At 42.7% G+C, this 24507-nt stretch overlaps 2 protein-coding genes across 2 annotated transcripts in view; both read left to right on the forward strand.

Annotated features, from left to right (window-relative positions):
* Window positions 1-2732: 2732 nt before the first annotated feature.
* Window positions 2733-17174, forward strand: API5 (apoptosis inhibitor 5). The gene is made up of 14 exons (XM_027457629.3): window positions 2733-2920; window positions 5581-5742; window positions 6329-6422; window positions 7402-7467; window positions 7798-7949; window positions 8628-8834; window positions 9402-9506; window positions 10153-10242; window positions 10832-11013; window positions 11227-11320; window positions 12708-12764; window positions 13690-13766; window positions 14166-14302; window positions 15055-17174. The coding sequence occupies exons 1-14, from the start codon at window positions 2852-2854 to the stop codon at window positions 15132-15134; spliced, it is 1572 nt and encodes a 523-aa protein (XP_027313430.1). The 5' UTR covers window positions 2733-2851; the 3' UTR covers window positions 15135-17174.
* A 562-nt stretch (window positions 17175-17736) lies between these two features.
* TTC17 (tetratricopeptide repeat domain 17) overlaps window positions 17737-24507 on the forward strand; it is a 155351-nt gene continuing 148580 nt past the window's right edge. The window contains 2 exon segments of the mRNA XM_038179844.2: window positions 17737-17790; window positions 17792-17977. Coding sequence (XP_038035772.2) covers window positions 17743-17790; window positions 17792-17977 — 234 coding nt within the window. The 5' untranslated portion in view covers window positions 17737-17742.

The raw sequence follows: 24507 nt of genomic DNA on the forward strand, positions 1-24507 counted from the left end.
AGGTAAGCTGTGCATGCATGAAGCTCTCTTGATGCTGAAAAATGTCTCTTTCTCCAATATTACATTTTCTTCTGTCTGCTAAGATTAACCAAAATATTAGGAAGACAGCTTTGGATGAACAATATATTTACAAACACACCAGGGCCAGGCCTGGGTCTGACAGCATCATGGTCTCATGGAGTTCTTGGTCACGTCAAGTGCTGGTGAAACCACCAGGATGCTAATGCACCCAGTGACAAGGGGAATTTGCTGCTGCAGTGGTTTTACTTTTTATCACATTTTTAGGTCATTAGAGCTCACCATGTGTGTCCTCCATCCATTGCCTACAGGGACAGTTGTTGCAGGTACTTTGGTTTCTATGTGCTGGGTTCAACATGGCTAAGTGCTGGTTCCTGCACTTTGGCCACAACAACCCTGTTGCGAAGCACGGCCGAAAGCACGACAGACACCAGTTGAGTCAGATCATGCTGCTCCATTTTATTGCCCGAATAGCCTAACTTTTATAGTGAACTTTACAGGGGCGGACAGTGTTTCACACAAGATTATTGGTCAAAAGCACTCAGACAAACAACTATAAGAAAACAACCCCACCTGCAAGAAAAGAACCCCCCTTTTGATTAGCAGTCAGGAAAACAATCCCCTTTGTGATTAGCGGTCACGTAGACCTAGTCCTTGAGGCCAGCTGCTGGTAACAGTATTTTCTGAGTTCCTTAATTGGGCGATGTGGGAGCATTGCCGTGGGAGCTTCTCACAGTTACTCTGGCAGCTTGGTTTGCTCAGCTACAGCAGGCCCTGAGATTTCTAAGGCCTACCCCTGGTTGCTTAAAGCAAGCTCAAATGGAACAATTGTTCCACGAGTACATGTCCACATCCTGTATGCCAATTCCCAACACAACCCCATGCAGCACTACAGGCCTGGGTCAGAGTGGCTGGAAAGCTGTGCAGAGGAAAAGGATCTGGGGGTGTTGGTCAGTGCTCACCTGGACATGAGCCAGCAGTGTGCCCAGATGGCCAACAAGGCCAACAGCATCCTGGCTTGTACCAGGAATAGTGCAGCCAGCAGGAGCAGGGCGGTGATCGTCCCCCTGTGCTCAGCTCTGGTGAGGCCGCACCTCGAGTCCTGCGTTCAGCTTTGGGCCCCTCAGTACAAGGACATCAAGGCCCTGGAGTGTTTCCAGAGCAGGGCTACGAAGCTGCTGAAGGGCCCGGAGCACAGGTCCTGTGAGGAGCAGCTGAGGGAACTGGGATGGTATAGTCTGGAGGAGGCTCAGGAGAGACCTTATTGCTCTCTACAACTGCCTCTACAACTCTCTACAACTAACAAGGAAGTTGTGCAGAGCTGGGGGTTGGCCTCTTCTCACAGATAACTAGTAATAGGCCTAGAGGGAATGGCCTCAAGTTGCACCAGGGGAGGTTTAGGTTGGAAATTAGGAGACACTTCTTTTCGGAAAGAGTAGTTAGTCATTGGGACGGGTTGCCCAGGGAGGTGGTGGAGTCACTGGGGTTGTTTAAGGAAAAGTTGAACTTGGTGCTTAGGGACACAATTGAATGGGTGACATTGGTCGTAGGGTGATGGTTGGACCAGATGATCTTGGAGGTCTTTTACAACCTTAATGATTCTGTGATTCGAAGGGTAACTATGGGGAAAGAGAAATAAGAAAGAAAAAAAAAAAAAAAAAAAAAAAAAAAAGAGGAGTGAGCAGAAAAGTGACATAATACTTAAAAGGCTGCAAAAGGTAAACAGGTTCCTGAGCAAGCACGCACACCCGGAAAAGGAGCAGGGTGCCCTGGCTGCTAAGAGCAGGGCCAGGCAGACCTCACAAAATGGCGGCAAAACACTGAGGGGGGAAAATGGCTGCCCAGCTGGCAGCAGGTGAGGGGATTGTCCCCCATGGCCTGGAGGGGCTGGCTGGGGACACCGGGCATCTCTGGGGCTGCAGCTGGGCACCTGAGGGCCGGGGACAGCCTGAAGGGAGCTTCTAGAAAGAGAACACAGGAAACTGAGGGGCAGCTTATCACCGGAGAAAGTGCAAAATAGTTTGGGAAAGAGGGGAGTGGCTGCAAAAGTGTGAACTGATGTGAGAAATATATATATATATATTTTTTTTTTTCTTTACAAAATAAATAAATAAATAAAGGAAACCAAGAAACATCATCATCTGTTGGCTCTCTCAGCTGAAGACCAAAATTAACAGCACCTACGGGCCACCAGAGTGGTGGTGCCATACACCGTTTTATGTGTGCATGATACAAAAGGGCCTGATTTCTACCCAGGATGGATTTCTCTCTCGGAGAAGCCTCCCATGCCACAGGTCTCCCAGTTGTTTGCTTTTCTTCTTCCTCAGGCAGGCTGAAGCTGTGCTGGAGCCCCACGAGGCTGCACACCCACAACACCCACCACCTTCGCAGGGTGCCACAGCCCCCCTGGCCCAGCTTGGAGCACCAAGTCTCCTTTGTGTCGCCCCCAGACCCTTGGCAGTCGCCCTCTCCCTCACACCAGTTTCTTAATCGTGCCCCTTTGGGGTCTAATCGAGCGCTCTCGACGCCCCCTTTCTGGAGTCGGTGTGATATGTTGGGCACCACCGATTTTACGAATATATGTGTGTATATTTTGTGACTGTATACAAAACATCCTGCTTCAAGCCGAGCTCCCCCCAGCCGGTTTTATTTTATTTTATTATTTTATGTCATGCTATTACGCCGGCCCTACAGAGGGCGCCGCGCGGCCCCCCTCCTACCGCGGCCGCTCTGCGCCTTCCTCCTCGCTGGTGCTGACGGCGGCGGCGGCGGCGGCCTCGGTGTCCGCCTCGGTGTCGGCTGTGCCCGCAGTTTTCCCCGTGCCCGCCGCGCCATGCCCACCGTCGAGGAGCTCTACCGCAACTACGGCATCCTGGCCGATGCCACCGAGACGGCGGGGCAGGTGCGGCGGGGAGGCGGCCTGCGGGGCCTGGCCGGGCCTGGCCGCGCCTGGGGCTCGAGTGGCGCCGCGGGCCGGGCCGGGGAGCTCGGCCCTGAGGGAGGGGGTGGCGGGGGGGGGTTGTGGTAAAGGGCTCCTGCAGGAGCTGGACGGGGGAACGGGAGGGTGTTAGGGGTTGGTAGCGCCTCGCTGCCTCCTTACGAACGGGCCTCACCGCCACAGGAGGCTTTAGGGGTAAAATCCAGGCACGATCTGCCGCACAGCAGCACCAGTACTAAATTCATCAAACATGGGGATGCCCATGTTAGCAGCTCCAAAATGTTTTCCGTATTTAAAACTAATTCTTTAATAGCATGAGGCGTGCATGCTATTTAATGCTTACCCCAAAAAAGTAGTAAAAGTGTTTTTTTATTATGTTTTTGTCAAAATGTACCTAAATAGGAAAGGAGCTCTTTTTTTATCTAGCAGTGGGTTGTTAACCACATACTGGTACACAAGGTTACGTGGACAGTTCTTTAAGAAAACAAATAACAGGGTTTTATTTGTTGTTGTTGTTTGTTTGCTTTTAAAGTTACTTTTTTCCAGGTCTGCTCACTTTGTGTGACCGTCCCCCCACCACTGCAGGCAGTCCAGCAAAGACAGCAGCTTAGAGGCAACTGAAAAATCGAACTAAAATGCTGAGATCTGGGGGGAGAGGTGCAGAATAAAATAGATGCTGGTAGCATGCTCTTTAACAAACTCATAGTCTTTTATCATTTTCATGAGTGTGGGTACCTCTCATAAGGTAGGAATAGGAGTGTGAGATAGATGAGCTCCAGGATAGCTGAGAATGCTGCTCGAGGCAGGATCAGTGCTGGATGGCTCCAAACCTCTCGGGGTAAGAGCAGGGCAAGTTTAGAATGATGGTTCCTGGTGTGCTCTCCTGGCTTTTGTTTCTTTACAGCTTATGGGCATCCAGAGTCAGGGAGAGACTCTTTGCGTTCATGCTAGGATGTTCTTCAGCAAACTTCTCTGGCACTTCTTTTATCTGGTTATATTTCTGGCAGATGAATGTTCTATGCCAAAATGTTCTGTTACTTCATTAACCTTTATGAACAAATTACCTTCTTTGAACTTGTCATTTCGTAATCATACTTGATGTCTAATTTTTGCATTTTGAGAAGCCATGAGTAATTGTCCCTTATTCGTTGATTTTATCCCACTTACGATTTTATTATCTTTTAATATCCCTATGAATGTGATTTCTCGCTGTGAGAAGCCATAGTCACGCTGCCTCAAAAAGGAAACTTTGAACATGAGAAGGGCAGGGGACAACCAGAACTATGACATTAAGTGGAATAATGTAAAACAGCAGAAATACTCAGCTCCTAAAAGTGTTTCAGTTGAGAAAGGAACAGAGGTAGGATGAGTATAGCTCATTGGCAGAATGAAGGTGACAATGTCAAAAAAAAAAAAAAAAAAAAAAAAAAACAACTACCAGGAAGTGGTTTAGAATAATGAGGAAGACATACTTTGTAACAGCTCGTTAAACTTGTCATGGTTGTTATAGAGTATAAATCAGTCAAAGAGCTGATCTAGAGTAATTAATGGATTAGAGGTCTATTTTTAGTCTGGGCTTAGGACATTCATATGTTACAGATTGGGAGGAAAAGTGCAAAAATAAAGGATTACTCATTTTCTGCACTTGCCTACTTTTTTCTTCATTGCTGCTAAGGAGAAGATAAAACAAACTTCTGCCTGAACTGTGTCTTAGGAGCAATTAGCAGTAATACAAATTAATGGAACACAGGCTGCTCCAAGCTACTCTATTTCAGTTGCTGTTTGGACACTTTTAGGTTTAAGTAATTTGTTCCACCAGAGGTCATTCTTAATGTGCACTCTCAGAACCAGTAGCCATGATAATGCGCATTTCATTGCTCGTTTGTGCTGCTGCGTTCCTGCCCATGCTGTTGAGCGTGCCATGAAGGCACAGCCGCAGAGCAAACTGGATGAATTTATTCTAAAGTTTCAAGTTGTGCATGCACAAAATCAGAAGTGCCTGTGCATCTCTAGCTGGAGCTGCTAGAGAACTTGCCACTCTTGCTGAAGTGTTTATTTCTGTACTTCAACTGGAGATTTATTTTTTGTTGTTTACTTATTGCATCCGGACTCTGTTAACAGATGTGTTAAGAACTCCTTTACCCCAATTCAAGTAAACTGCTCAAACATGCCAAAGATGCTTTAGAGCAAAACGTGTTAAAAATCACTCATGATTTGTTCCAGTGCAGATGCTGGGAGAGGTAGCCTCTGCTTAAGAAACAATAAAAGAGCAGACAGAAAGAAGAAACTCCTTGAAAAAATGCCTAAGCGCAGTGAAGAAGGTGATCGTGTAATTCCTTTACACTAATCTAATCACAAGTGGTGTGCAAGAGCTGTTAGCCCTAACAGTTTGAACAGTAAGCTCTTGAACAGGTAGAGGAGCTGAATAACAGTACAGTTGGTAGAGGCAAATTTTACTAGATTAACGAGACTTTATTGCTCTGAGAGAAATGTGCTTCTTTGTATAAAGCTTGTATAATATAGTTCACTGAAATAGATGCAGTAAATGGGAGAGAAAAAAAATCCTTTGTCTTGAGATTACCCCAAGATTTTTCTATTTGTGTGTTCTGTTTTTCCTCTTCTAGCATAAGGATGCTTACCAGGCGATCTTGGATGGTGTGAAAGGAGGTGCCAAGGAGAAGAGGCTCGCAGCCCAGTTCATTCCGAAGTTCTTCAAGCATTTTCCTGAATTAGCTGACTCAGCTATCAATGCCCAGTTGGACCTCTGTGAGGATGAAGATGTTTCTGTAAGAATAAGGACTGGAAGCTTGTATCAAGTTGATACATTCATTTATGTTTTGCTATTCCTTTTTTTGTTGTTTGCTTTTTCTGTTTGATTGGTTTTGGTTTGGTTTTCCTTAACTTGTGTCTTTTTGGGGGAAGGGGAAGGAGGAAGGTTGGTCTTTGGAAAGCTGAAAGACACAAGCATGTTAGTGTATTCCAGCAACAGAAAAACCTACTGTGTGATGTTATGGGGAGATAAATCCATTTTCGTTGGACTTTGCACCCCCATCATTGATCAGTGGCCTATCTCTGCAGAGAGAAAAAAAAAAAAAAAAAAAAAAAAAAAAAAAACAAAGCTTAGATACGGTTTCTTTGAATTTCTTACATTTTTCTTTTCAAAGCACTTCATGGTAATGGATTCTAATAAATCTTGCAAGGGACAAGAAAATTTCATTTGTACCTGAAAACCAGGGAGTTGTTAAAAGAATGTGGTCTTTTTCTGGTTTTGTTGTTGGTTTGTTTGTTTGTTTTTATCAAACTTCATATGGAAATAGAATTACCTGATTTTTTTGTAATTTTTTTTTTTCATGCTGCTGACAATTTCAACAGATCCGGCGCCAGGCAATTAAGGAATTGCCTCAGTTTGCCACTGGAGATAACCTTCCCCGGGTAGCAGACATACTGACCCAGCTTCTCCAGTCAGGTAGGAGACATTGGTAGTTTCTCGGCTGATCTCCTTGTGCACACCTAGAAATGTCTGCGGTTTTGTTCTGTAAAACATTTTGTGTTGATTCATTAGTTTGTTACAAAGCAGCTTGTCCCAGTGGAATTCATGTCCTGCTTCTGTTCTTTCTCACCTCTTTATATTTGCTCTCCAGTTATGCCACTAGTTTCGCTAATTATTCAGATCTAAATTAAAAATCTTTTTTTTTTTATATCTCAGACTTTTTTTTTTCATTCAAGTTGTCTAAAAGCATTTGTAGAAGAAAAAGATACGCAGTTACAGTCTACAAGAAACTGCCTTCTAACTGAGAGCTATTGGATTTCTAATTCAGAAACCTTTAAAAAAAGGCTTTTTCTTTGATGCAGTACATTTTCTTGTACAAAATACTCAGTTCCGAATTTAATGTACAGTATGTATTTTTTATATTTCAGAATGCTTTTGAAGTGCTAAATATTACATGTTCAAAATTATATTAAAAATGCATGCTTCAGTCTCTACAGATTTGCTTCTCAGAAGAAACATAGTTTTTAGGAACATGTACATTTCTCCATTTAGTTCAACGAGAATTGTTTCGTCCATCTAGGAATTCTGTAGATTAGAAAGAAGTTAACTGATTTACTTTAATCTAGTAAGAGTGAGCTTGTTTATTCAACTGTTCCTTACAACGACCAAACACGCTGAATTAAAACGATGCTTTAGGTTTTCAGTCCTATCAAGTTTGTAATACCGAAGCTATGGGGGCAAGAGGGGGAAGATGAAATGACAAATTGTTTTTTCTTTTGCTTCCAGCTTTCGTAATCATGGGTTTCTACTTCTTTGGTCTAATAGTAGTTTAAGTACAAGTTGTGTTATTAATAATGCTGAAGATAGAATCCTTCTTGTATGATACCAGAAATCTTTCTGTGTTTCTATGTTTGCCTTTCAAGGATATGTATGTGATTTTTTTTTCTCTCTTCAGATGATTCTGCAGAATTCAATTTGGTCAACAATGCATTGCTCAGTATCTTTAAGATGGATGCTAAAGGTAAAGGACACCTTTTTCTTTAGATGTCTTTTATTAATACTTCCCAGTCTCACAGGATGAGAGCAGGACCCAAATTTGTATCTTAGTACAATGCAAAAGTTAGAGACATACTCATTGGTTTGTTTTGCAAATGATACCGAAATTCTCAATAGCTGAGCATCTGAAATATGCAGACCAATAAAAGTATGCAGTTTCTTTTGTCAAAAGACGTGAAAATTATCTTAAAATATTTTGTGGAGTCTTGCAATAGGAAATTGCTTTCTAATGTGTTGAAGGCTCGGCTCCAAACTTTTAAAATAATTTGTGTTACCTGATTTATTCTCCATTCAGGGACTTTGGGAGGCTTATTCAGTCAAATTCTTCAGGGGGAGGATATTGTGAGAGAGAGGGCCATCAAGTTCCTCTCTACAAAACTGAAAACCCTGCCGGAGGAGGTGTTGACAAAGGAGGTCGAAGAGTTCATATTAACTGAATCAAAGAAGGTAAGTGTCTTAAATTTTTTCTTATCAATAACTTTGTTGTGGCAGAGGCCCACAACTAGGTAAAATGATCCAGATTTGGTCTAAGGAGAGCCTAGTGAAGGAGAATCCTCGATCTGCTTGATTCCCTCAATCTATTGGCTATGATTTTGTCATGGTCCAGGACAGTGTTCATCAGCCTCCAGTCCCCAGGATGCTCAGGGCCTTCGCAGCTGGGCAGTTCCACAGACAGCCAGTTCCCTGCGTGTGCAGATTAAGGGAAGTTGGTTCATCCCACGTGCAGGACTTGGCGTTTGTCCTTTTTGGATTTCATGAGATTCCAGTGCATTCTCTAAGCTGAAAAAACACAAAAAGTATTAAGACTGTCAGTCAAGTAGATACTCATTTAGGATTTATTCTGCCTGAAACATACAATTTTGTTAGATAAAAAATTTTGTCCTAAGGTTACTGTTGAAGAAAAATGTTACCTATGCAGAACATGATGGCAGTTAGTTAATTTGGAGATGCATAGAATTATACTGCATGTTTTTGTGGGTTCCTTTAACCTTTTTGTTTTTAAATAACTAGGAGATAATTTAAATATTAGATAACTGCACATTTCACCTTTTCAAATGAAGTAGATTTGACTTGGAGGCTTGCAAATTATCACGATGGAATTATGTTTTCTGATGTTTTACTAAGGTGCTGGAAGATGTGACAGGCGAGGAATTTGTTCTGTTCATGAAAATCCTGTCTGGATTAAAAAGCCTACAGACAGTAAGTGGGAGGCAGCAGCTGGTGGAGCTGGTCGCCGAACAAGCTGACCTGGAGCAAACATTCAATCCCACTGACCCTGATTGTGTGGACAGACTTCTACAGTGTACTCGGCAGGCAGTGCCGCTCTTCTCAGTATGTATTTATTTGTTTTGTGTGAGGAATGTTGTGGAAAGTTAATAGCTGTAGCTCCTTCCTCTTCAGTGTTCTGAATGTTTATGTTTGAGTGACAGTGTACCAGTACTTCTCCACCTTTAGCTTTTAATGTGTTAGATTGTTGGAAAGCACCCCTTGCACCTGTGAATGCAAAGAGCTTTTGCGTATTCCCTGGTCTTCAACATTTTCTTCCAAATTTAAGACGTTGTAGTTAATTATGACAAGATTCTCACACTAGCATCATAATTGTATGTTTGATTAATACAAGTTCAGTGCCAGGCAATTGCAGCATGTAAAGGTCTATTTTCAGGTTTTAGGCAATCTTTTCAGCTCCTGTTGCAGAGTGCCTCTGAGCTTAAGCTACCTGGCAGGGTCTCTGTCTTTCAGAGTTAGAGAGAAGTTCAATAAAGCCTTAAGGTATAGCTCTGTGGAGGGCATTTACAAGGTTGGGAGGGTGATGGGGGAAAAATCATTTAACTCACTCAAACTCAGAGTAGCCTGAATAAAGCATGATGTTGTTGTTTGTTTGTTTGTTTTTTTTTGCAGAAGAACGTTCATTCCACAAAATTTGTTACCTACTTCTGTGAGCATGTGCTTCCGAACCTCGGTTCTTTGACTACTCCAGTGGAGGGTGTTGATATCCAGTTAGAGGTAAGCCAAGGTTACAATCCGTTTCAATCCTAAGAAATACACATCTGTACTGGAGGAGAACTAGCTACACTAGACAAAAAATGTTTGCTGACCTGAACTTTCCTGACTGAGTGTTGCCTTTTAAAGCATGTGTTGTTTGTCCCAGGCTTTTGAGGCACGGCTAGAGTAAGTAGAGCAGCGTAATCAGCTTTATATTACCGTCAATTTTTTTAAGCATGTAGCATTTACTGAAATGTTTGTTGCATGGCTTGTGCTAATTTAGTCTCCTAAGGGAGTGGTTTAATGTCTGCAATTTTGGTTACATTAATCAGAGCTGCAGCTGCAGTTCGATCTTTGTGAGTCTCACTGTGGAGGTGAGCTGTGCTGCAGGCATGAGTTGTCGAGGTTTTTGTTCACTTGTTGATTAATGGTGCTTGTTGGGATTAGGCAGCAACACCCATATTTCTGGGGTTTACTCATGTGTGGAGACATGAAGAACAGACTAGGCATGTTCTTCCTTGTATTCTTTCCTGAGGATTACGTTTTTTTTAATAACTGACCTCTACTATGCCAACCATAATGATATAATAGTCTCTTTTTAGTTTGAAACGTAAGCCTTCATACATAACTTTTAACACATTAAAAAACCAGCTATCCTTATGTCTAGGTCTTGAAGCTTCTTGCGGAAATGAGTTCATTTTGTGGAGATATGGAAAAGCTTGAATCAAACTTAAAGAAGTTGTTTGATAAGTTACTGGTAAGACTAATTCAATTTCTACTTAAGTAAAAGACTAAAATGAACATTTTTCATCAAAACAAGTTATTTTTATCCATTAATCTATTTATCCTTTTTTGAGTATGGCTATATTGCAAATAGTGTTGTCTGTGATTCGAGGAAAAACATAATTTGCAATCCAGAGCCCTTCTAGATATAGAGGAGGGTACAATGTTAGCTGCATAATGGTTTTTGTTCAGTGTACTCGTGGTTTTGTTACTTTTAAAATTCTAAACTGATGAGAGACTCATGCTGGGTTGTATCAAACGCTGCATCTGTGCTGCTGTTCTTAAGCAAAGGCAGCAAGCACTCTTTCAGAAGCACTAGTGCAGTCCATTGTTGCTTTCTGTGGTAGCAGCACTACCATCATATTTCCTCCTAGGCAGGGGGTGTGAAGTGGTGTGAGTATAGGCAAACCACCTGCACCAGGATTTTGTGCAGCACCTGATCCTGTTAGTACAAGGGTGGGGAAAAAAAAGCAGAAATAAAGCCTCCAGTATGAACACTGCAAGAAAACTGCCAGTCCGTGTAAGTGTGCCTCACCTGTTTGTTTCTTCTTTCTGTTCATTAGGAGTATATGCCACTTCCTCCGGAGGAAGCAGAGAACGGGGAAAATGCCAGCAGTGAAGAGCCCAAGTTGCAGTTCAGTTACGTGGAGTGTCTGTTGTATAGCTTCCATCAGCTAGGTCGTAAGCTTCCAGACTTCCTCACAGCCAAGTTGAATGCAGAGAAATTGAAAGACTTTAAAATCAGGTAATTGTCTAAGGGTGGGTGTTTGAGTTCTGTTAGAAAGGATGAATTATTAGTGTCTGGATGCTAGAGAAACACAAATCAGATTGGTAGAAGACTATTTCTGAGCATTTTCCTTCAAGGGAGGAAAAAAAGATTACAACTTTCTTTTGCTTATCTTTTGTTTTGTTTTTATAGGAATATATGAAATTAACGTCTTGTTTTAAAACTTTTTAGGCTACAGTATTTTGCTCGAGGGTTGCAGGTGTATATTCGACAGCTTCGTCTTGCGCTCCAAGGGAAAACTGGAGAAGCCTTGAAGACAGAGGAGGTAAGTATTGTGTAAGAATCCTGGTTTTCTGATTGAGCCTTCAGAAGTAACAGTTGGTGCACATTAACAGGCTAACATCTGTTGTAAGCATGCAAACAGATTAAGGGAATAATACTTTAACATCATCACCATTTTCCCTTTAAACATATTTAAGTTGTCTGTATTTTGGATGACTGATAAGAACTCAGCTTGTGCACTAGTCTTACTTCAGATATGTGGGTTTTATTTTTCTGCATGTACGCTTATAGTTAATTATTAAAATTCAGTGAGCATTAATGAACTTTGTGTTTCTGGGTGCTGTCAGATCTGAAGTAAGAGCTTACGGGTTATCATTCAAAGTAGCTGAAAACATTGGTAGGCATTGGGGACTGTGATTAAAAACTTGACACCTCATCCCCTTCAGCTTGGGGTGAGTTCTGCAGATTGTTTAGGTTCAAGATCATCAGGAAGGCTTTGGATAATACTGAAGCTCTATTAAGGCTGCGGTTGAGATAATGATTCAGTATCTGATTGGATTATTACTTATCCTGGGCAGTCAGAGCTTTCCTGAGCATTACTTCTGCTATTTTTTAAAGTGGTTCGTAATGGTGTAACTGCAACCTGATAGTGGAAGAATGCACTTGCTATTCCTGATCTCATCTGGCAGTCTTCTCAATTTCTAAGCAGGAAATTTGCAGTATTGTAGATTTCTGAACCAGTGTTGAGCTGGAAGTAACACAGTTAAGTGTTAGTGCCTGTACGTATTGACACTGTTTTGTTGCTAGTCAGTGCCTTGTGTGTTGGAAATACCAAAAAGCGAGTTTGCCTAAAGAAAAATGTGTATGAACTGCTAGTGTTAAACTGTTTAAATTGCACTCTTGTTTGTCCATTCTTTTATAGACCTGAGTGGATGTCAGATTGGTGTGTGGTGTGGCCATGTCACTAGTGATGTCATTGTCAATGTGCCACTTCTGGAGGAGGGAATGAGGAAAACTTACTGTGCAGCTGCACAATATTGTGCACTTATTGTGCAGCATCACAACTGATGCTGAGTTCTGCAAGCTAAAAAGATCTTTTAGTTTTTGGTAATTTTGTTAAGCCACTCTGCACAACCATATGTATTTCATACGTGCTCTGTGTCTTTGCTTTGAAGGAGGAAGTTTTATATGTTGGGAAAAATTGGGATTGGGAAATACACTGGAACATTACAAGCCACTAGCTAGTACAGAACTGCTGGAAGTCTAAAAAACAGTTGTCATTTATTCTTGGAAGCATGCACACCTTTTACTATTGCTACAGTAGTTCAATGAATCGCAGTCAGTTTAGTGTTATAACTTCATGAAATGCAGCTGGTATAATTTAAAGTAATAGAAGGTATTCAATAGTGGTCTGTTTTGTTTTTTTACAGAACAAGATCAAAGTGGTTGCCTTGAAAATAACAAATAACATCAATGTTTTAATCAAGGTAAGTATTAACATGATGAAGGAGTAAATTCACAAAGTAGAGAAACCTACAGAGGAAAAAAGGAATAAATTTGAATCAACTTGTATGAATAAGGTATTTTTTGTTATTCAGCTCAGGATGCTGTCTGCTTCAACTGTACCTGAAGCAGAAATAGATATGCTGTTTAAACAAACTTCTGAGCCTTTGCTGCTGTTGGTAGAGGGTGTCAGGGCCCTTCTTAGCATCAGCAGTTAGGAGCAGGAGCAGGAAACCTTGCTTTAGGGGTCTCTGGATTCTGGCTGAGTTGTCTTTCCCTTCTATTTCCCTTTTCTGCCATGGTAGGGAGACACGCGTTCAAAGAGATGCAAGTAGATGGAAGAAGGAGGCAAAGCAAGCCTCCTGTACAGACCTCTTTTTTCCAAAGAGCCTAGGAGAGATGAGCTGTAGAAAGCCATTTCTATCCATAGCACTTGAAACCTTTTGATTTCTGCGAACCACCTTTTAAGAACTCCACTGGTTTCCCTAGTTGGCCTGTATTCCTTCATTTCTCATCTCCCATCTTCAATACATGACCATGAATTAAATGCTGCCTATGCTTTTGAGAAGCCTTTTTTATTTTTAACCACGTTAGCTGGGATATCAGATGTATAGCCATTGTAGTTCATTAAAAGGTGCTTTACATGCAGAGGTAGAGAAAGACTGTGTGTAATTGCAGTATGAGTAATTGCAATTACTACTTTGATAGCAGATTTCATTTGAATTTCCTACTAAAGTATATGGAACTAAGACAGCAAGGTAAGACAGTTGCCATAGGACTTAAAAGGTTTTGTTTTTAAAATTGTTGGAAAGTAAGTGCTATTCTGGAGTCTCTATAGATACCTAAAAATTTGGAGTACAGTTGACATGGGTTTAATGTTAAATAAACTGCCCAATTTTGTCTCCACAGGATCTCTTTCACATTCCTCCTTCTTACAAAAGTACAGTCACACTGTCCTGGAAACCAGTACAGAAGGCAGATGCAAGGTAAGAGGTTTTTCATGAAAAACATAGATAATATTTATATATAAAAATATATAGATAAAATGAAAAAAGGGGTGTTAGCTTCTGCTGTTCGCAAGATAAATATCTCAAGCTGCGTATGGATAATGTATACGGTGTGCATGAGCTAAAAGTTTCACAACCAAAAATAACACCCGTCCTGAAAGGAATTAAGGCTGTGGTATGATACCTTGGTCTTGCTTTAGGGATGCAATAGACTGAAACAACTGGAGATTAGCTTACTTCCTCTTCTGAAGTATTATTCCAGGCATCTTCATTAGCTATCACTAGTTTACAACTGTTGATCTTCAAGGCTGAACAGCTGTTGTTGCTGTACTTGTCACCACAGGGGTGAAATGATTTGTTTTTGTTTTCTTCCATCAGTCAAAAAAGAACAAGTGAAGATACAACCTCAAGTTCACCTCCAAAGAAGGCTTCGGCAGGACCAAAAAGGGATGCCAGGCAGATATATAATCCTCCCAGTGGAAAATACAGTAGTAACCTGGGTAGTTTTTCTTACGGTAAGTTAAGCATCTTGGAAAACTTTTTCTAGTTAGAGTTGTGCCCATGGTTCTCTTTGTAGGTTAATATGACCTGTATTTTAAGGCTGTACGTGAAGAAAAAGCATGGATAGGGAAAAAGGGAGTTTGATAATACTTTCAAACAAATCCCAAGAAACTTTAAAAAAATGTTTTGTGCTTTTTTCACTCTGATCAAATTTGTTTTTGACAAAGAGAAACAAAAATTTTCCACAGTACACAAATAGTTTGCGTGGTATCCAGCTATGCTTAAGATCCTCAATTTGTATATAGTGAGATACCAGCCCAACAAAGAAACTTAAGTATGCTGATGTAACTTAAGGACAGGAAACGACAGGCTTACAAAGTTGTGGTTTGCCATCAGTTTTATGAAATCATTAGGAGTGAGTCAGGCAAACGTGAAGATCAGTGTGGTTTTATTGGACAGAAGAGTGAGCTGCTGAAGTTATTTACAGCTCAATTTTCAGTTCTGTTAAAACTGATTGGTTCAAAAGTGGTTCTAAAATAATGGGAGAGCCCTGTATCATAGTATACAGGAGGACTGCATTTAACTTAGAGAGGCTCTGTTGCCATTGTTTTACACTTGGTAGGGTCTGGTGTCCATCAGGGTGCAACTCGGAGATCTTGTAATAAGCAAGATTAACCTCAGAGACTTAAGTCAGCCTCCAGTTATTACTGTTTAATTCTGATCAGCATGCATGAATGTGTATGAAAAGTTTTAATTTCTGTTTCAGAGCAAAGAGGTGGTTTCCGTGGTGGACGTGGAAGAGGCTGGGGAGGACGTGGCAATCGTAGTCGAGGAAGAATCTACTGAGTAGACCGTTGTATCTTCCCTGGCCCCAATGGGCTAACGTAAAAGTACTACTCAGCAAAAGATTGCTTGGAATATTGTTTCCTTCAAGGACTGCCTTCCACTAGGACTGACTTAAATGTTCTTTATACCTTTGTATGTATGATCTACTTTTCTAACGGACTACAACTTGTCCATAGTGAAACTACAACTGTATTTTTGGATGCTTACAGTCAGCAGTTTTGGGTTCTTATTTTTGAAGTGTCTTCAGGATTTATTCAAAATTGGAAAAGAGCATAGATGTCTTATCAAAAGCTACATCTTAATTGTTTGTATATTAACCTAAAAATCAGCTACTGCATAACAAACTATGTAATTGAGTTCGTGTATTAAGTAATGGACAGGAAAGGCATGATTACAGAGATACATGTCAGATAAGCTTAGCAGCTGAAGTAATCCTTTCCTCATCTGTAACCATGTTTTGCAATATGTGGAGAAGAGTACCATTGCTAAATTTGATTTTATTTACTTACTATAATGGACTTGACTGAGAGACATGCTGGTTTTCTGAAGTTTGCAGCATGATTGGAAATTTATTTTGCTTGTAGCATGAAGCAGTCCTTTTCCTTAGAGATGTGGAGAATGTGGTGTTTTTTCTGTTTTGCACATCTTACTCTTCTCCGTGCATTGTAATGCAAAAGTGGTGTTTTGCAAAAGGAATTCTTAATGTTGAATATGAATATGTGCATATACTTATGCCATGAAATTACAGTAAATGAACAGGAAAAAAGGTAATAATGAATAGAATTATTTCAGGAATGGATAAAGATTGATGCAGTGATTAAGCTTCATAGACCGGAGCTGGAGCGTAGCAGTACCTGGCTCTTTTCTGTGTTTTGCAGATTTCTGGGTTAGTTGGCACTCAAGGATTGTTTTTCAGTTTCATTTTGTCTTTTTACCAATACAGTTGCATTTAAAAATATATAAATAAAATTGTATTTTGGGTAACATTGAAAAATTCCAGCATGTACTTAAATTCAAGTGGAAAAATTAACAATTCCATGCTATTTTTTTTCATAGCAACTTGGGATTATTATTTACTGGTATACACCCAGAAAATACAATGTAAGAGCACAATGCTTTTTTTTTATTCTCACCACTTAAAATTTTTACTTCTCAGGTCACTCAACATTGTAAGGGGGTTAGCTGGTAGTAAAAAAGAAGTTGGGGCAGAGGAAGACAATTTTTAAAAAGTGTTACAGGGCGTGTTGATGTAAAATAGCTTAGGCTTTAGAAGGATGAAGAATTTTCTTACTCTCCTTTTTTTTCCTGCAGCCATTTGATATCCACACACACATGCCTGAAAGTGATGTTTTGCCACCTAGTTCCATTTGTATTTGCTTGTAAATCTGATTCAGGTGTCTTCATTAACATTGACATTTATCACTGCAGTCAAAAGGACAGAATACCAAAACTATGTTGAAGTTAGAGAAGTTGTTGACTAAATTTTAAGTCCATTCTTGCTCAGCTCTGGAGCAGTAGGCAGCAAACTTTGGACATTCCAGGACATACGAGCTTACTTTCTATTTCTGATTACGTGCCAGCTGCTGAACTCAGATTTGTCACTAAAACCAACAAACTTGGCAAAGAGTTATCAAGTACAAATTCAAGAGATCAAAGTGTCACTCTGAAAACAGGGAATGGATAGGTAACAGGCTTCCATTGAAGAAGAAGAAAAAAAAAAAAAAAAGACATTTTGCACTTGTTGCTATAATTTGTGTTTTTAGGGGATTTAAGAATGTTATCTCAAAGCCTAAACGTAGCTTGTATTTAGACTAATAACCAGGTACTAGCAGCTTGTTTTCTCACTGAGTTTTGAGTGAGTTTCCTGTTTTTCAGAGGTGATGTGCAAAGTTCTTGTAGCCTCAGAAGTAGTTAGAAATTTTTTCCCTACTTTCATATTTAATTTTAATGCAGTGAGTTCTTGTGGAGACACCTGTTTACCATCTTGTTGAATTGTAAATGTTCCCTTATGCTTTTGGAATAAATTCATTTTGTAATTTTGTTTGGCTCATTGTTTCACAGTTACTCTACACCGTGTTGTGGTGGCTTAGTACAAGGGTGCTGCGGTACCTTTTGTTTTAGTGACTTGCTCCTTAGGTTGCTATAGATGTATTGAGCTGTTTGCCACCAAGAAATACTTATCAAGACTGTGTTAGCTGTTTCAATTTCTGAGTACTTCAATTTAAATGCAAAAATATGGACAGTAATTGAAATAATCAGCAGAAGTTGCATGTCTAGTAGATCTACTATATTTTATTTGGGAATGTATCATGTGAAAAGGAGACGTTGTCTTATTCTATCTCCTAGATGTTGACAGTGCAATAAAATTCATTAGTATCTTAACGATAGAGCACAAGTGGCTTGGAGTAACAACCTCTTTTATTCGGTGAAACGAGCAACGTGCTACGGCGCAAACTTTGCCAGCAGTAAGTAACTTGAATTTGTGGGATATATGCTTAGTGGGATGCAAGCCCTTAGCGTTGTTTGATGGAATTTGTAGGGTTTTATTTTAATTGTAGGCGGTCCCGGCAGCGCCTCAGCGCGCCCCGCCCCGCTCCCCCCTCCCAAAATGGCGGCGCGGGCGGATCCGGTTCCGGGTGGCGCGGGCAGGCCGGGACCGGGGGAAGATGGCGGCGGCTGCGGAGTCCGGGCGGGGCGGGCTGGGGCTGGGGCCGGGGCTGAGGCGGGCGTGGGTGCTGTCGGGCTGGGCGCTCGGCCTCTGCTCGCTGCTGGCCTCGGGGCCGCGGCCCGCCGCCGCCACCACGCATTGGGTGGTCACCGAGGACGGGAAGATCCAGCAGCAGGTGAGGGGGCACGGCCGGGGGGCGCTTGTGGGGCAGGGCTGTGTGGCTGCCTCCTCCGGCAGGGGCTGCGCCTCACGGGCACCAAATGGCCGAAAAAGATAACGCCGAGTTGGGGTTGGGCCCTCTCTGCCTCTTCCATCCCGCCCTGGTGCAGCATGAAGCTGTTATCGTGGCGGATCTGATTCTGTCTGCAGCTGGAGGGGAAGAAGCAGCAGCCCCCACAGCAAACTGTGTGGTCCCTACCCGGTAGTTTTTATCCAAAATAGAGCAGTGCGGAGCGCTGAGTGTCTGTAAACATCCTTCTGAGGCACTGCTGGTAGGGTGTCTCATCAGACAGCACTTACAGCCCTGAGGCAGGTGGAACCGGCTTCCCCTAAAGGACCCCCTGCTGCCTCTGTCAACCTCAGGCGCCGTCCTGTGGGTCTGGAGCTGTCTGCACAGGTCTGAGCACTCTCTCACCCTAATTAATCGCAAATTAATGAATGACAACGTCTCCGGTGTTATTTTTCCTTCCTTTTCCACTTTACGTAGTGGAGAAGTGATGAGAGCGTGTGATAATGGCCTGGAAGCACCTGTGTGTGTATATTAATTGTATATTATCAAATTTGGCTGAAGCGTTGATTTGGATTATTGCATGAAAAGCAGCTGTGACTTGGCAAAAATCTAATTAGCTAACATGACTTGAGAAATCTAATTAGTTAAACGCAGCACTGATTTTAGGAAGTGGCTTTTTATGCCATCAGTTAACTGATGGGACGCGTGGAAGCTTCCCCTGTAGGATTGCTGCTCAGTCACCATGAGCTGCTCCCTCTAAGGACAGCCCCTGCCCGTGCCACCCGCTGCTCAGCACAGCCCCAGCCTGCCCCAGGCCTCCCTGCAGCTGCTAATTGTCCAGAGAGCTTTTTGGAGGAAGGTGTGGTTCAGCATCCCTTACGGTTTTCCTTCTGGCTTTTGAGAAAAAGAAACGAATTTGTGGGTGTTGCCATTGCCAGCCCTGCAGAGCACCTCTGAGTTTCGCTTTTTCCCCACTCATTTGTATTTTGGGGAGTGAGAAGCCTGGGTATTTTCTAGAGTGGACTTGAATGTTGTTTTAAATGCCAAAATGTAATTACTATTTTTTTGCTGCTAATTGTTAAACCATAACAGAATACTTCCATTATCCAGCAAGGAGGAATTGTCTTACATGCAGTGGTAATAGGATGATTTGTAATTGATTTATTATCAATTAATTGATAGAACCATTGAATTCCAAAATATTAGAGCTGTTCTTTTAGTACTAAGACCTAAATACTTATTAGCAAAACATAAGCCTAAAATTTCCCCTCAGAACATCCTTTTGTTTTATTTTTTGGGGGTGTTATTCATCATTAACTTTACATTTATTATAAGAGGTTGTCTTTTTACCAGTACAGTTTAGCCAGAAAATACGACCGAATGGCTTTTGTGTGTGTGTGTGTGTTTTCAGTGGGGCTTTATGTTCATTTTGCAAGCCATTGGGCTGTGCAGCTTTTTGTATTTCTCTACAGTGTCTGGGGTTTCAGCTTCTCAACCTATGTGATGTGCTACCTGTCACCTTACCTTTAAAATTTTAGTCCTTCTAATTCATCTACTGCTGTTTTGTCAAAAAATATTGTCACGTCAGGTTTCTCTGTGGTACTCTAGACTCTTCCTCAGAACTTCAATGTAATGCTCCATTCTTGCTGTTTACGGGGCAGCCCATGTTTGAGTTTTGGAGAACCTTATCTTCCTGAAGCCAGCTGTGTAAGGGAAGGCTCCTGTTTGGAACAAGCTTCAGCTGCTGCTGGTTTGAGCACAGTAACCCGAAGAAGATTGCAGAGTAATACTGCCTGCCCTGCAGCTCAAAGCAGGTCGCTGAGGGCCCTGCCCACCTGAATTTAGCATCTAGAGATCCAACAGCTCTGTTGGGCTGTTAGACACCTGGTCCAGTGGACAACTGCTTTCAGAGTGAAATCATTTCTAATGATTTCATTGATGAAATTAAATCATTTCTTTTCTAATTAGAATTTCGCTTGTAGCAGCTGGTGTCTGATGCCTCTCACTGTGGCACCTCGAGAGGAGCCTGGCTCTGTCTTCTCTGTGCTCTCCCATTAGGAAGCTGAAAACAGCAGCAATGCCCCCCTGGGCCTCCTCAAGACTGAGTCAGTCCTGGTTCTCTCAGCCCCTCTGTGTGCTGTGTCCAGGCCCCTGGCTGCTTTGAACGGGCTTTGTTGGGCTTGCTCGGGTGCATCAGTGTCTGTCTTGTGCCAGGGACCAAAAGTTGAAGCTGATTTATTCTCACAAGTGCTTTTGCTTTCCTCACCCTGCTAGTCCCAGTCTTGCCACTGCAGCCCAGCGGGCAGTTGACCTTCATTGCTGCAGAACTGAACGCTGCTGACAAATCATTGTGATTTTTTTTTTTCCCATACTAGAACCCAGATGTCCTTTTCTGCAAAGCTGTTTTGTGTATGGCCAGCCCCAGCGTTTCCCGGTGCAGGAGACTCTTCCAAGGGCTTTCTGCTTGTCCTTGCTGAATGGCCCGATGGTTTCTGCAGCTGTCCCTCTTCCAGCAGCCCTGCCCTCTGCCCTGCCGCCCCCGCCCCGCATTTGCAGAGGACACCAGGCTTGCCGACGTCCTTTTTTTTCCCCAGTGTTCATGAAAGCACTAAACAGTGTTGGCCCCACTATTGATCCCTGCGAGTGCTGCTCGTGCCCAGCCACTGCTGGACTTTGCACTGCTGATCGCAGCCCTTCCAGCACAGCAGCCTCCAGCTGGAAGTGGCTGGTGCTGTCCGGTGACTCAGAGTCGTGGTAGCTTTTATATTATTTAATTTTGGAAGTATTAGCTTTCTCAAACTCTGAAATGCATTTTAAAATCGTCACCTTTTTGGAGCAGGAGGGGCTTAATCTTCACTTGGACTGCTTAGGTGTATCTGAAGGCAGCCCATGTAATTGGTAAAGATACGGGCAAAAAGCTCAAGTGATAGCAAAAGGCAGCCGCTCGCCCTGTTAAATGATTCACCAGCTGTAGATGTTCAGATAAGCACCAGTGACAAGTGACTTCCCTGCAGCTCATAGTTTGCTGCAGTGAATTTTGTTTTCCTTGTTACCCAAGTGCGCTGTGGATGAGGAGCTGGAAGCAGAAGTTGCAGATCCTGGCCTCTGTGCAAAATCCAGCAGCCTGGCTCTGTTTGAGGGACGGGTTTTATATTATGGCCCCCCTCGTAGTGCAGCAAGAGTGTAAGCCTCTGATATGAGACCGCATTGGAGTGAGATTGACTTCTCTGTGGCATCAGACAGCTTGCTGGCTGAGACTTCATATGGAGCTCCTGGTGGTAGAACAGCCTGACAGGAGGCAACACAAGGCCAACCCAACATCTTGCAGCGTATCACCAAGATCCCGTCTAGTAAATGGGAATGCCTGCTCGGTAGGCCCTGCTGCTCCAGTTTCTGGCGAGTATTTCTGAGTGATGAGGCAGGTTAATTCCCAGCACTGCATGCAACGTTTCGTTGTCTCAGTACACCCTCACCAGAAAAGCCTTCAAGCCGTATCTGTTGCTCTAGCAGCTGTTTCCAGGTCACATCTTTCTTGGAGTCGGTTCCTATTCCTTTTTTTGGCCTGAGTCCTCCTTCAGTTGTGTGTTCCTGCAAGGCCAGGGACCGAGTCATTGTATCTCTAGTGAAATTACATCCGCGTGGTGCATGTGTTTGAAAACCTTTTTGTTTCATAACTCCCAGCGTGAAGTTCAGACTAACATATAACCTATTTTAGGCTGTGCTTTTACGATAGCAGGGAAAGTGGCTGCTCTACAGAAGCACCAGTGTACTTCAAGAGGACAGAGGAACTTGGCAGAGCGAGGACAGGTTAAATATGGTGCAGCCAACAGTTTTCATGCTCGTTCTTGGATTTGCTGGCAGACACTAGCTGCTGTCAGGCACCAGAGACCTGACATAGCAGAGCTGAGGTAGGGTGTTCACTGAGGTCACATTTGGGCTTGGTGGAGACGATTAGAGCCGAGCACGTTGTGCTGGACTCCAAAATGTGCCTTTATGTGGACTGCTATAAACACTGGAGAAGTCAGTCCGGAGTGACTAAACTAAAAGTGGCAAAGAGCTCCCAGACAGATGGCTCAAAGCAGGCATGAGGAAGCGTTGCCAGGAGCAGAGAGCCTCAGGCAAGGAATCTGAGCTGGCCGAAAGTTGTTTTGTTTTCATGTGCTGAAGTTTGTGAGGAGATGACCAGGAGAACAGCGTGAAGGAGCAAGGCTCTCAGCCTGTCCTGTGCTGAGAAGACCAGCCCCTCGGTAAGGGACATCTGAATCTCATGGGGAGAGCCATCGTGTTTGATTCCTACTTAGTACAAGAAGAGGAGCGTTACCTGTTAAGTCTTCATTTGGTGACGGATTTGCATGTGAGTGTGTCCCGAGTTGCGGCAAGGCACGGTGTGATTCATGGCCGGCTTTCAGGTTAGTGAGTGCACTGCTGCTGTCAGTCTGACTGCATGGGTACGCCAGCAGGTTGAGATGAAAACAAAGGTCTGTGCATACACTAAAACTAGAGAAAAAGCAGCCACCCGAAGCCAAGGAAAACTGAAAATCTAGTGCAGGCAAACAGAAACCGATTTTCTGCTTGCAGAGCATCTTCTGTGCTACATTCAGCAGTCGCTCAGTCTCATCTTGAAAATGGCAGGTGGGTGTTTGCTTCGCTGTTTCTCTAAGGTTGGTTTTCTTGGCCATCTGACCTTGTTCTTGACTGCGTTTCTTATTCTGCTAAGTCTGTTGTGTGCTAAACAAAACAAATTGCTCTTTATTGCTGGCGTGTGTGTAACACAGAGCACCTTCCCTGACGCAGTCTCCAGCACGCGTGCCTCTGGATTAGCGTGTACAGAGAGACCTCGGCTGGAGATCGGTGTGAATCCACCCAAGTTTGGGACTTGTCATCCAACTGCAGGATGATGACCTGAAGCATGTTAGACCTCACGCCTCCGTATCCTCAAATTTGGCATCCCGGCCTCTTACCCTGTTTCGTGTCAGCGTTAAGTGTGAAGTGGGCCGACAAGATGATGCCCATCGACTGTTGGAACCCGATGGTTGTGTGGTGGAGGCTGTGCCCGGTGCCTGACAACTTTCTCCCATTGCAGGAGCTTCACAGCAAAAAGCACGAGTGTGCAGGAAGGCCCAGGGAAAGCCAGAAGAGCAATGTCAGCAAGACTGTACAATCCACTGGCTTTTCATCTAGCTGATTTTTTTATTTTGCATGCATGTAAAGCCGAATCCCTACCTGTTTTTAACAAGCCAGTTGAGAAATGAAACCCATGCTATGAAGTGCCTGCCCTAAAAATACAGCATAGGATGAAGTTGTTCATTAACCAGCAATGCCTAATGGGTTGTGTGTGGGTTGGCGCTGTTGGCTGATGAAATTACTACTCAATATTAACATGTTTAGGTATCTTGTGAGAGTGTTTATCTCTTCCTGTAGTTTGACTAACAGAACACAGTGTTTTTAGGATTTGGCAGCGAGCAGGCAGCAGGAAGCAGTCTGCCTTTCTGAAAACAAATTCTTGTTTATTGCAGATTTGTATGGGTGATCTCCATCTCTTGTTTTGATTTGGCTGAGCACACAGCTGATATCTATTTGGCTACTGTCGAAAATAAACCTCAGCTAGAATATACACATTGGAAATTTGTTTTGTACCAGTAAACATCACCGCCAATACACTGCAGACAATTGGTGTTAGGAACCAAGTGCTGTTTTCCTTCGTGTTTAGATCTGTTTTCTATGATGCTCATAGCCACTGTGCTCTGTTGAAGTGATCTCAGTTGAGCAGACCTACTGGATAATACAGAAACTTGGTCAGGTTTTATGTTTGAAGTGCTACAGGCGTTTAAAATTTCTTTTCCCTGCAGCTCAGCTCTTTTTAACAATACCAAAATGGTTAATGATGCTTTTTAGCAGACCCTGCAGCTGTAAGCTTTCAAGTAGCTGAATATTTATTACAGAAACTCAATTCAGCATCATTTTTCTAGGTGAGCCTTTGTGACATCCGTTGGAACAAGTATCTGCTGACACTCTCTGCTCATCATTTGGATAAGCCCGAGAGTTTATTTTCCACTTTAGTAGCTTGTCTTTCTTACACTGAAGCCTATACAGAAATTTCTGCAGCTTTTTTTTTTTTTCCAGAAATGCCATTTTAGTATCACATTAGCGTAGAGTATCTTGAGATAGCAAGAATATACCGAAGGGCAGGCAGCAGTTTTTAGATCCTTCTCTCCTACTTGAGACTGCAAAGGGTTCTGGTCTAGTGGGAATTGCCTTAATTTCTAAGCGAAGTGGCAAAAATACAATATTTACAGTCTATAAAACAAGTACGAGGAGCCCATTTTGTTGCCTACCATACATCAATGTAGTGTCTTTTCCAGCATCTTCCTGTCATAATCTGCCTTCTGCGTGTCATTGCTTTTAGCTGTTCTCATACCTCAGCTAGTAGTGAGAGATCCACCTTACTTTGAAAAAAAGGAAAAAGGAAAAGTGTA

The sequence above is a fragment of the Anas platyrhynchos genome, chromosome 5, assembly GCF_047663525.1.
Source record: "Anas platyrhynchos isolate ZD024472 breed Pekin duck chromosome 5, IASCAAS_PekinDuck_T2T, whole genome shotgun sequence".
Lineage (NCBI taxonomy): Eukaryota > Metazoa > Chordata > Aves > Anseriformes > Anatidae > Anas > Anas platyrhynchos.

Bases quoted from the DNA above. Each gene is read 5' to 3' on its own strand.
- API5 (XM_027457629.3), top strand. From the start codon at position 2,852: ATGCCCACCGTCGAGGAGCTCTACCGCAACTACGGCATCCTGGCCGAT. The intron at 2,921-5,580 runs GTGCGGCGGGGA...TTCCTCTTCTAG, and splicing joins CCACCGAGACGGCGGGGCAG to CATAAGGATGCTTACCAGGC. The intron at 13,767-14,165 runs GTAAGAGGTTTT...TTCTTCCATCAG, and splicing joins GTACAGAAGGCAGATGCAAG to TCAAAAAAGAACAAGTGAAG.